At 39.9% G+C, this 12,913-nt stretch overlaps 1 protein-coding gene across 5 annotated transcripts in view; it reads right to left on the bottom strand.

Moving 5' to 3' along the window:
• Positions 1-2,871, bottom strand: part of LOC140361637 (receptor-type tyrosine-protein phosphatase U-like) — a 422,151-nt gene extending 419,280 nt beyond the window's left edge. For all 5 annotated transcript variants that reach the window (XM_072447383.1, XM_072447385.1, XM_072447384.1 and 2 more), the window contains exon 1: positions 2,715-2,871. In XM_072447383.1, coding sequence (XP_072303484.1) covers positions 2,715-2,802 — 88 coding nt within the window. In that variant the 5' untranslated portion in view covers positions 2,803-2,871. The remainder of the gene's footprint in view (positions 1-2,714) is intronic.
• Positions 2,872-12,913: the final 10,042 nt, after the last annotated feature.

Genomic DNA, 12,913 nt, shown 5'->3' with positions numbered 1-12,913 from the left:
GATATTTAGTCCGACTGTCAGGGCTGGTATATGGACTGTGACACCGACGTGACTAAATCATCCAGAGTGCCACCACTTGATTTATTTCTGCTTCTCACATAGTGCTGGAAAGAGCCAAAAGTGCTGCTACATCTCTAAAATGAATAAGCAAGAGGTTGTTGGATCAATAAAGTATGTTTCCTTATTCAAATCCAAGCTTAAACAATTTGCACATGAATTGCCCAATCTGTGTTGCTTGGCATTTGTCTAATCCACGGTTTGCTTTGCGTCTCTAGTGGTTCAATGTTTCATGCCAAAGAAAAGATTAGGCTTTCCCAGAACGACCAGTGAACTAGAGCTAAAACAGGTCTAAACTAGAGCTAAAACAGGTCTAATCTAGAGCTGAAACAGGTCTAAACTAGAGCTAAAACAGGTCTAATCTAGAGCTAAAAAAGGCCAAAACTTGAGCTAAAACAGGTCTAATCTAGAGCTAAAACAGGCCTAAACTAGAGCTAAAACAGGTCTAATCTAGAGCTAAAACAGGTCTAAACTAGAGCTAAAACAGGTCTAATCTAGAGCTAAAACAGGTCTAATCTAGAGCTAAAACATGTCTAAACTAGAGCTAAACCAGGCCTAAACTAGAGCTAAAACAGGTCTAAACTAGAGCTGAAACAGGTCTAAACTAAAGCAAAGACAGGACTGAACTAGAGCTAAGACAGTTCTAAACTAGAGCTGAAACAGGTCTAAACTAGAGCAAAGACAGTTCTAAACTAGAGCTAAAACAGGTCTAAACTAAAGCTGAAACAGGTTTAAACTAGAGCTAAAACAGGTCTAAACTCGAGCTAAGACAGGTCTAAACTAGAGCTAAAACAGGGCTGAAATAGGAATTTTTCAGGTCTAAACTAGAGCTAAGACAGGTCTAAACTAGAGCTAAGACAGGCCTAAAATAGGGATTTTTCAAGTCTAAACTCAGGCTAAATTAGAATTGAATAATAGGTTTTAACTAGGTCTAAAACAGGTCTAAATTAATGCTTTACGATACAATATAGATAAAGAATATTCACTATAGGTCTAAACTTGGGCTAAAACATGCAGCTCCAGACAAGGGCTAAAACATGTCTAAAACAGGACTATTTCAGATCTAAACTAAAGGGCTAAACCAGGTCTTATTTATGGCTAAAATAAAGGGCTAATAAAGGGCTTTTTTCAGGTCTAAACTCTAGGACTAAGGCAAGTCAAAAACAAGATTGACTATTTCAGGTCCAAACAAGGGCTAAAACATGTCTAAAACAGGAGTATTTCAGGTCTAAACAAGGTCTAAACAAGGGCTAAACCAAGTCTAAGCTAGGGCTATACTAGGGCTGAAACAAGACTATTTCAGGCCTGAACTAGGGCTAAACCAGGTCAAACTAGACATAAAATAGGACGACATCATTGCTGCAGAAGGACAAACCCGAAAGAGGAAAACAATGTAGATAAAACTGACTCAAACGAAGCAAATGCTAGAACTGAAGAGTCGTCCGTTATGTTTGAGAACCACTATAATCTACAATAGTTACAATAAAACATCAAGTGCAAAAATACTTTAAAATATATATATATATATAATGAGGAAACATAAATTGGTAGTTTCTTTGACAAATCCTGCATTGGAAAAGGATCCTTTGTATTTTAAAACGCATGCCCTTTGATACACAATTCAGTGTAGAATTTAAAAGGTTTTGGAGACATGAGATTATTTCCTGAAATGTGACAAATGATTATATGAACGTTAGCAGTGAAAACATGTCTGCAAGTCCAGACAGGAGCGTCACACAATCACGTACACACACAGGCCCATGAAGGCTCTGAACCACACTTCATGTTCAAATGATGTCATCTTTAGCCTCTTCAACCAAATATTAAATACAGTTGTTGCTTAATGTGTTTCAAGGACATGTGTTTGAGACGGAATGCCAACTTCTGTGCGATATTTCTGATATTTCCTTCCCTTCAAGAGCTTTTCCTAAAATGCATTTCATCTATCAAAAAATATATATACCGTATATAACAAAGAATCTAAATTTTCAAAAAGCGAATAGAGGTAATATACAAAAAGGCGTGGAAAAATTATAATGAAATAACCTATGACACTGAAGACAATCAAGTCCACTGTAATTTTGTTCATTAGTTTCAAAGGCCAGCACACAAAAAGTAACGATAGCCGCAAGACTTTATTCATTTACATAACAATCACTGCATTATATGTGAAAATAAAGCTTCAAAAATAATGTGCATCACTCTGAAACCGACAACAGAGCGTGCATGATGGCACAACTTCAGCCAAAACTACACAAATATCCGCTTTTATGCACGGAACATCAGGATATAGTGACATGTTGCAATCCAATTCAACTTTATTCCAAGAGTCATGGTCCATTTTAACATTGACTAAAGGCAGTAGACTTTAAAAATAAAACAACTGTCCACTATGTACTGAATTTGAATGTCTTTGTTTGATCGGGGTCAATGCACAAAACATTAAAAGAGTCCCTGGACAGTTATTGCTTTCTACTTGTTTTAAAGACAGAATTGGACGTATCCGTCAATGATTTGAGCAAAAACATAACTTTACACCATTCAAACGCGGCCAACAGCTCCAATCCCCACGTAAATCTCCACGGATCAATAAAAGACAGACGCGCAACTTTCCAACTGCGCTGCGTAAAACCGTTATTTTTCTCTTTTGTCGTTACCTGTTGGGTGCTCCGTACTGTCCGCGTAAATCTCCGCGGTCAGCATCATCTCCGTGACCAGCAGCATGAGCGGGACGAGCGAACGCATCTTGGCTGAAGAATCCGAAGTTCAGAAGAAGAATAAGTCCAGCAGCGTTTAGTTTTAGTTTTTCTTGTTGCTGTTGTAGTTGTTGTAGTTGTTGGTGTTTATTTCATTGCCACCAAAATCCCAGAGAGAGAGAGAGAGAGAGAGAAAGTCCAGGCAGGTTTTACGCGGAGAGGGAGAGAAAAGCGGGTTGAAGAAGTTGAGGTGTCGCACTTGTTCCATAGAGCGCGTAATCCGAGTACAACAGGCGTACGCTGCTGCCGTTTCTCCCTCCGCACCGGGAGCGTGTGATCAGAGGCGTTCCGAAAAGAAGCGAGCCCCCCGTACTCCTCCTCCTCCTCCTCCTCCTCCTCCTCCTCCTCCTCCTCCTCCTCCTCTCAGAGCCCATCGCTACTTTTCCTTTTCTTTTTTCTTTGTGGTCCTTTTTGTGTGCGTGATGCGGGGCCGGGGAGAGCGGGACTGCGGCGCCCCCATGTGGACAATTCGGGGAAAACAGTGCGTAACGGTGAGCAGTGAGTGTGTCAGAAAAACAAACCGACCTGATGTGAGGAGATTTCAGTTTAGATTCAGTTCTGTAGTCTGAATTTAAAACAATAAATAAAAATAAAGGTCTGGTCAGATAAATGTGGCCACTTTTTGGGTTTACCATTTTAGGTCAAACCTCAGCTTTGTGAAAGAGCAGTGTTCAGGTAAAATGAGCCTTTCACCAGCTGAAAAGAGTCAAAAACGTTAACAGGCAGTAGAAGATGTCATTGTACACCTCATGTTTTGTATAAAAATTGCAGCTAAGCCATAGAAGTCCATCATTACCATGTGTTCTGGGACTGCCCCATCGTTCTTAAATATTGAGCTGAAATAAACAAAGTATTTCAGACAGTCTTTGACATCACCAGCCAGCTTGATTACAGAACAATGTATTTGGGCCTCAAAACTCCTGCCATGGACAGTGAATGGATACCTCTGGACCGTACACCAAAAAAAGGATGACACCAACAATATAGAACTGGACAAACATTGTGACTGTAATTTAAAAAATAGAAAGGATCACATTTGAACTTAATTTAGAGATGGACACATTTTAAGGACTTTGGACCAAATTGGACATTTATTTTGGACATAATATGCCTATTTTCTTTTGATGCCTTTTTTCTACCCAGTTTTGTATCCTGTTCTCTCTGGTTGTGTTCTGTTCTTTTTTGTGTGTCTTTCTTCTATGTTTTATATTTGAAAACTGAAAAAAGAAAAGAAGAAGATGCCCATAATAATTATGAAAGAAGCAGAATCTCAGAGACATCTGACATCAGAGAGATCTGACATAACAGTTGCATTATATATATGATATTCTTTATTCACTTTAAGCAACCAAAAGCATCAAAATGTATGCTAAAAAAGGACACTGATGGTGTGTCATTTCAGTTGAAAAACATGGGTCCACAATGTCAAAAAGACAGACTTGACAGATTTTGGGGCTCAAAGCAGAGATGTTCAGTGGTGCCACCAACCCACTTTGAACATGTAAATAGTGTGTATGGGTTTAGATGAGTTTGATTTAGCATAAATCACAATTCTAAGTGGGATCTGGGACCCTCAACTAAAAAGCCTTCCATAAAAATAATACAATATAATGCAATAACATGCAATAACATGATTTAGACATGTGTAGGAAGTTGACTTTGCTGTGTCAGCTCTGCAGTTCATTGTATCAGCCGACGCATCACACGTCTTGTTTCGTTCACATTTTCTTTTACTAATTGAATATGAGGCCAATTTTAATCATCTCTAGACCCTTTTGTAGATCATAGAAAACATATGTGGATCAAAACTGTTCTGAACTGTGATCTGTCTGCATCTGTTTAAACTGTGGCATGTGCAGCTGCACATCTCAAACTTAGAGACAGCGAGCGTCCAGTCTTAATTAGTCTTGAATTGATAAATGACTAAAGACAGAATCGGCCGGCTGAATTGCAAAAGGAACTGTGCAGCTGCTGCACAAACAGCCTATTGCCTGGTCAGGCTGGTGCCCCTCGGAGCACCTGATGCCCCACGCACTGACCGCCCTGTGTGTAATGGGAGCGGCAGCTTATATATAATCTTTGTAGCTGTAAATCCAGTTTCTTGAGTTTTAAACCTTAAATTTTTGAAGTATGAATTGTCTGTGCACAGATCTGCTCTGCTCAGTTTGGCATTGGCCCCTCCCACTGCAATCCCCACACACCACTGAAGGGTGTAGTGGGCCGCATGCACTGGGCGTGAATAACAAAAGGGGCTCAAACTTGCAGTGGCTCATTGTACCTGACTTCAGCCTATTTCTCAGTTAGATGCTGTTTACTAAATTAAAGCTGTACTTATTATCTGGGCTCTACAGACCAATCAGAAGAAGCTTGTGACTGTGAGCAGGCCAGGAAAATACAAAACAAAATGATTGTTGCCAACAATACCTCAAAAGTAGCTCTGCTGATTTGAACATAATTGCACTGGGGCATTTGCGATTTTTTGAAAGGCAAAATATAAACTGCTGTCAACAGGAACAATTTACACATTTGTCGCTCCTTTGGTGTTTTGTATTTGTGTTCAGAAAACGCACGTGGAGTGAGGCGGCAGCAGACTGACTGAAGTATTTTCCAGCAGATGCGTGAGTTCAAATGGAAACATGCTGGTTTTAACTTTAAGAAAACAGATTGTAAAATGACAAAACTGTACCTTTCAGGCTGTGCAGCGCTCCTGAATAAAAGCACACAATCTTTACAAAGAAAATAGAACTTGTCCATATGTGGGCCTCACCTAACAATAAACCGCAGGTGCCCACATTGTAACATGAGATATTTACACATAAATAAACGCAGTAGTGATGCGTCTTACAAACCTTGGGTCTCGCAGTGCACCCTGAGTAATTTCTCAGTGAATATGAGTTGGATTGTAATAAAACACACAGCATGATGAAGCTTTACAAACACATCTGAGCTGTCCCCTCTGTCCCTACTGTCTCCTTGGTCCCGGCTGTCCCCTCTGTCCCTACTGTCCCCTCTGTCCTGTCTGTCTGTGTCTTCACATCTGGTTCATCTGCTCCTGAGCTTGTGCTTAGTCAGAGTTATGTTGTAGCATGAGATATTTACATAGAAATGGTCCAGGGTAGTGAAGGGAACCTACCTATGTTCCCACTTTTCTATGAACGGGGGAACAAAGGTACCTTCTCAAATTATAGAAGAGACTACTGGTTCAGGTTCCACATCCCCAATAATTGTGCATAAATGTACGGGTTTACTCCATAAAATATAGCAGAATATAACCCTAACCCAAACCCAGGTCTCTGGGGCTGGGGCAAGGTTGTCTTTTGTCTCGTGGGTCAGGTCGGGCCAAGAAAGTCTAATTTCAATGCAGCAGGTTTTAAACTGCAGACCCGTATATCGCAGGTCTGCGCTCCGTGTGTGTCTTTGCGTTCAGTCACGTCTAGATTCACTTCCTCATTAGACTCATTTCTCTGTGAATATGAGTCTGATTGTAATAAAACACACAGTGTTTTGAAGCTTAAGATACAGAGAACACAACGTGTCCCCTGAACAGTGACCTCTGTCCACTGATATCTTCTTCTACAGTGTGTCAAACGCTTGCGCTTGCTGCTAGAGTGCCCCCGGTGGCCGTTAGCCAGTAAAAATCTATAAATTAAAGGCACTGTTGCATTGGCCGCAGGGTTCAAAGCGTGGGGGGAAAGTAACGGCTTAAAGTCCAAAAATTATGTCATATTATTGCAAAAATTACGCAATTTTTGTATACATTGGTTGCAGTGATAAAGCATTTAATACATCTAATATGTTCCTATAAGTTTACAGCTTGTAAACAGTTTTTTATAACTGTGAATTTACCTGTTTTTAAATGGCTGTATTTCTTGTCGCCGTAATGTAACAAAGAATTATGGAGTGGTAAAGTGAGCTGCAGCGTCTGCTCCCACTGCACACAGGCTCAAGAGGTGGAGTAAAGATTCATGAGGTGTGTGTCACACATTAATACTTGTCATTTCATCCTGGAGAAAAAAAGGACATTGTCACTTGAGGACTATTTTAAATGATTGAAGGCGGAGATGGTGCAGAGAACTTTTCAACAGATTTGCAGCTTTCTTATTTCATTGACCTTTCTTCTGTGTTGCAAACAGTTGACTAATCCTCTTCACAAAGATGCAGACAAATAAATGAGAGTGGCCCACAAGCGAAACAAAATGTTTTATTCTGGAAAATACACTCAAATGAAATAATAAACCATAGGTTTGTAGATGACTCAGCACCATAGCATCACTTTTGCGCAACAAGAAAAGTTGCAGGAAACACAATTTTATATTGTACTAAAATAAGTTGGGTTCATATGTCTTCACAACAATCTGGAGCTCCGACAGTTTTAACTGAAATGAGACAAAATTCTCAGGTTGAATTCACTGTCAGATTGCAGATTTGTTGACCTGGTTTATGGTTCAGATCTCTGTGATTACTGGCCCAAACCACATGGAACTTAAACTGGTACAAAGTTTACAAAGAGTCTTCTCTGGCAGCACAAATAAACGCAAAATAAATGCTTCAGAAAGTGGAAAACCCAAAACCGCATAGTAACCACAAATAATGAGAAGGAAAAACATTTGTAGATCTCTATTTTGCCCACTATCTGAGATTAAAAGGGACTACCTCCTGTTCAGCCCTGATATGGCCCATGAAAACCCTTAACACCTTGTTTGTCTCCCACAGTGAAGAACCTGGGGGTCATTTTCAATCCCGGCCTGAGATACGACAAACAAATCAACGCTTTTGTAAAAGTGAGTTTACCCCGCAGCGTCTCGCTGAGGTGAAGCCCTTTCTGCCTCGACCTGACCTAGAAAAGGGCATCCACACTTTTATCAGCTCGAGGATCGACTGCTGTCATGCCCTCTGCTCTGTTCTCAACTAATCTCTCCTACATAGACTCCGACTGGTGCAAAACGCAGCAGCCCCTCTCCATCACACCAAAACATTCACACATCACCCCCGTTCCTCCACTGGCCCCTGGTGCAGTTCAGGATGGACTTAAAACCTGATGCTGGTCTTGAACTCCTCACACTTTAGCAGTCAGTCAGAGCTCTGCATCTCTGGTCATCTCCAGGTCCAGATACAAGAAGTTTGGTGATCGTTTCAGGTCCCAAGCTCTGAAATCCCAATCTACAATCTGTCACTGATCGCATTCCCTCCAAAGCCCAGTTTATGACACATTTATTCAGACTAGGCTTTGATACCTAGTTTGTTTTGTCCCTACAACTATTGTTCTTCCCAAACTAGTGTTCTTAATCTAACTCGAAAACGCTCTGTTGCTCCTGTATCTGAGACGAGATCCGTACTGTTGTGCTAGCTTGATTTTCTCGTTGGTTGCACAGGCCCTGCTCCGCCTGATGCTCGCAGACTGCTCTGGAGGATTTTGTTTGGTTCACTATGATTTAATCTGAGTGGAGAGGTAGATGAAAGCTGCAGACAATTCTTCCCGATGTCTCCCTAGCTGTAGCGCAGATGTTATGTTTACGCTACATGCATTTTTGATGTTTTGTATATGGAAGATGTGGGTCAAGCTGGACTTAAGAACTATAGGAGGAACATTTGAAAAGGAATTCTCTGTTTTAACTGCTGCTCAGACATTTAAAGGACACATATTCACATATTCTTCATTATTTGTACTGTTATTAACCATTAAACATGCTTGTGAGAACCTCTGCTTTGGCTTTGCATCTCATGTTTTAGAACTTTAAAACTATTGTGTATAAAAAGCACACATTACATGTAAGTGATATAAACAAACCTAGCTTTCCTCCGACATGCTAATGCAGGCAATTCTGGTGATTATTTATGGACTTAAAAACCGCAAAGACGATCTCAGAGCTCTACCTTTGATGTCACAAAAAAGTATTTTCTGAGGCTCAGAGGGCGAAGACATACTAAACAGGAATTCATCAAACCAGTGTGAATGAAGCTAAATACAACTCAATACAAGTACATTTTGCATAATATGAGTCCTTCAAGAGCCTCCCCAACATGGCAAGTGTGGCAGTATGGGTTTCTGTCATATACGTCCTGCAGGTGGCACCTTGAAGATAAAATACACCCCATTTCTGTTACTCGTCCTCCGGCCTGTGCACTTCTGTGTCCGGTTACGTCGTGTTCTTCTGCTCATTGGCCCGTGAGTACCGCTTCAGGATGCCACCTTGTTGTTCTTTGCTTCAGGTTTCAAAACATCCGGAATATATACATTACAGACACACACACAATTATATACATCCGGAAGGTTGAATCTTAAACCACCATTTCGGTTTAAAGAAGGATTGTCTTTTTTAACAAAGATTGCCTTCTTAACCCACCTCTTCTCCTACTTAGAATCTTCACTTCACTGTCTTCAATTGAGTGGATTGTGGCTTTAAGATGAAGATGCACGGCGCTCTGTTGTCCTGAATAAGTGTGCCTTCTGTGTCTGTGTTGAAGACAGTGAGGTGAAGATTCTAAGGGCTTACACAGATTAGGATATAAAGACCAGACTACCCAGATTTGATTCGCAGATTGAGAAAGACTCTTGGATGAGAGTCAACATTTTTGTTTCTCTAGAAACAGAGTCCAAATGATACAATTGAATATTTTCTACACTTTATTGTCATTGTCATTGAAAACAGTTCACAAACATAGGATCTTGTCTCAGCATTAAGGTGCAACATAAAACAATAAATAATAAAATAATGGTTGCAGCCAGCTGTGGGCTGTGTAAACCCGTCACCCACAGCGTGTGGGTCAACAAATGGGTAAAAGGAAGCTAAAGGCTGCTTGGTCAAGTCACGGCCCCCTGCTGTCGTTCCTCCTCGTCTTGCTCTTTCTCACAGAGCCATAAAGGTACTTAATGTGGCTTTTAACCTGGCTGCAGTGACGAGGAGACACTTCAATGGCTTTTAGAAGATGGAATATAACAATCTGAAACAATAACACAATGACACAGGGCGGAATACAGGTGGCGACGTCAGCTTCTGCACCATATAGAACCTCTGAGCAGCAGAAAGGGCTTTGATGGTGCACTGGTTTTAACCACTGCTTTCACAATAAAAGTTATGCAAAGTAATATACAAAATAACTCACACTGATCATAAACAACAGCAACCATTACATGCCCTAAGTAGAAGAAGACATTAACCAAGCATTTTTACATGCTACACAAAATAAGAGCAGCAAATTCTGTGCATAAATGAAAAATGTTGTGAAATGTTGTGAAATAAATATATAAATATAAATATTCCATTCTGCAACTTTAATATATTAAAATGACACAATTAAATGGGGATAACAATTTAAAAGATTACATTTGTCAGATTTCCATAAACAAAAAACAACCTTATTACATGTGCAATAAACACCTTTCTGACATAAACAAAGAATGACTACAAAAGAACATGAATCAATAATTTAACAATTGTAGTAATTGCCAAAAATGCTGGTGCTAAACCACACTCGAGCCACACAAGTTTCAAAAAGCACAATTCATACACAGACAAATTCAAAGTGCTTAACAAACCAGAAATGAAAAATGACAATATTAAAATGACAAATGTACATATTTAATTATAATAGCATCAACGCGATGTAACTTTCATGGTGGGGGTCCGGCATCTCTTTAAGCTTTTATGGCCTAAATTTATCTTAATTTCACGGATTTGTTCATGATTTTATTGCTTAAACAAAGCCAGTGCAAAAGAAACCAGCAAAAACAATTGCATGTTTATTCAACACTGGTTCAATTCATTTTCACAGTCAGAAGTGCAAACATATTTTTCGAATCTGCACATTTCTTCCATCTAAACCTGTACCTGCTTGTGTCTCACGGCTAATGCCTTGCTTACACACACAGTGGGGTTCACTGCCGACTGGTACCTGGTTTCATGGTGCATGTGGGTGGGAGCCCGGGGTGGTGTGTACAAGAGGAAGTTTGATCCATAAAGTGTGGTCCGCTCGCTCAAACATAAGCTTTCTATGGTGCTGTGAGTAATTGGCTCTCCAGCAGCTCTGGCAGCACACATTTACATTCTGCGATGAACACACTCGCTTTTCCCCTCCCGTTGTTGCATCAGCCCAGCGTGTTGGCATGTGCTACAATTGCTGTGGTAATATCGCAGGTTACAATGTGCCAGGCAGGTGGGTTTTTACTTTTTAAATAGTTAGGCCATTTGGGAGTGTGTTTGATTCAGATTTATGCAGTACTTTTCTACCTTAGTGCTGCTACATCTCTGCTGAGGAGTTACGTCAGAGTCTGAGTCACAGGGCAGCAGCGCAGAGGGCACTCCGGAAAAATAGAGATTTTAAGCTGTCATCAGTGAGTGAATATCAGCACTGGAGCAAGCCACGGACAATAAAGGTGTCAATGCTTTGTGTTTTACAAAACTTAATCTCAAATCACACTACCCAAAATTTTAGTCTGACAGGTAAAAAGTATATCTGGCAACGCAGTGGAGCGCCACGCAAAAGGAAGAAATGGAAGTTGAAGCACAGACTTAAAAACGTATACATTTTTATGTTTTAGTATATAACTTTGTCCACAAATGCTTGATATTATCTATGGTCTACATATTGGTTTTATTCACACGCAAAATAATCCACTACTGAATCAAAATGGTCTGAAATCAAAATAATGTAATGCCAATAAAAGACTATATATGCACTTTAACGTCCCTAATCCCTCATTTTAAAGGGTTTTCAGTGATCCAAACTTACTCCTCCCATTGTCACGTGTGCGGAGCGTCCTAATTATTCACCGCGATGAGTTCTCACGTGCTTCACAACCTTCAGAGCATTCATAAACGCTCTATAAATAGATGCAACGCACACTCAACTGTCTCATTTTGACCCTAAGAGCTGCTTTTATCATATAGCTGTACAAATGACATGAAAACAAATGGCTACAGCTACTTTAACATGGAGAAAAACCTTCAAAATAATATATAAATGTATTATTTTCCTGTTCACCGGCCTCAAAGCAACAGCCATGGACAAACAGGATGTGCAGCTACATAAATATATTATCATTAAATCTGTCCTTTGTATGATTCTCCGAGCACACAAGAGAACAGTGAAAGCGCTTCATAGAAAACCAATGTCATTTTAAGTTGTCTACTTCATTATTATCGGTTTGTCCTTGAGCGTCCACATCCTGACCCTCTACACCACTGCTCTCTTTTGTCCTTGTAAAGTTCACGTTTTTCAAATGGAAAAAAACTGCGTTTCTGCGACCGTGCCTTTGTTAACCATCTACCTCCCCCATTTACCTCCTGACATGGGCCCTCGATGAGCTGTTTTCCGTGGGCGAACGTTTCTTTTCAATAGACCCTCCAGCGCTCATTGACGTAGCTCACTTCTGCAATACAAAGCTCGTTCCCTAAACCACGCAGCTTCAAGTGTTTTTTTACCCCGATTTCTTTCTTTTTCCACAATAACATCATCATCATTTACGTGAAAGGATTATGTTATGTTCTTTGCGGAGTGGATTGTTTGTGCGTGTGTTGATACCAGAGGGCAGAAAACACTATAGAAAATCAGTGATGGTGTAAGTAAGGACGGCGTTTTAATTGGAACGCTCTCTGGGACCCTTAATGAGAAGATTTGTCAGTAATAGTATTAGTTATGCATGAGATTCTCCCAATAAGTCGTGAAGGTGATGAACAACTTCCACAGAGTTCGATTGCGTCATTCGAGAGGGAAAAGTTTGAGGTTTTTTTTTTTTCCGTTTGGTTTGAAACTGAAGAAAATGCACGTGTTTGGGAATCAGTTTTGGATTTTGTGCTTCATTTTTTTAGTAATAAATGTAAAAAGTAATAAATGTAAAAACCTTTACAGGGGGATTATTATTTGAGTAAACACGATCTGACTGAAAATTGGCGCATTATTTAGGGTTACAACTTGAATAATTCACATTCTGAAATAGAAATGAACAAATCCTTCAGCAAATTTTGTCAAAAGTCAAAGATTGTAACGTTTGGTGTATAAGAGTGAAGTTATTCTAATAAATAGCGTTATATGAATCTTTCAAGTCTCTCGAAAACAACAGCATTTTATTTAAATAGGTTATTAAAAAGCAGTTTATTCTT

This window comes from Eucyclogobius newberryi, unplaced genomic scaffold (genome assembly GCF_026437365.1).
Source record: "Eucyclogobius newberryi isolate DKJ021-1_F unplaced genomic scaffold, fEucNew1.0.hap1 SCAF_16, whole genome shotgun sequence".
In the NCBI taxonomy this organism is placed as follows: domain Eukaryota; kingdom Metazoa; phylum Chordata; class Actinopteri; order Gobiiformes; family Gobiidae; genus Eucyclogobius; species Eucyclogobius newberryi.
The sequence above is the reverse complement of the archived record's forward strand: the minus strand, read 5'-3'. Positions and strand labels throughout refer to the sequence as shown.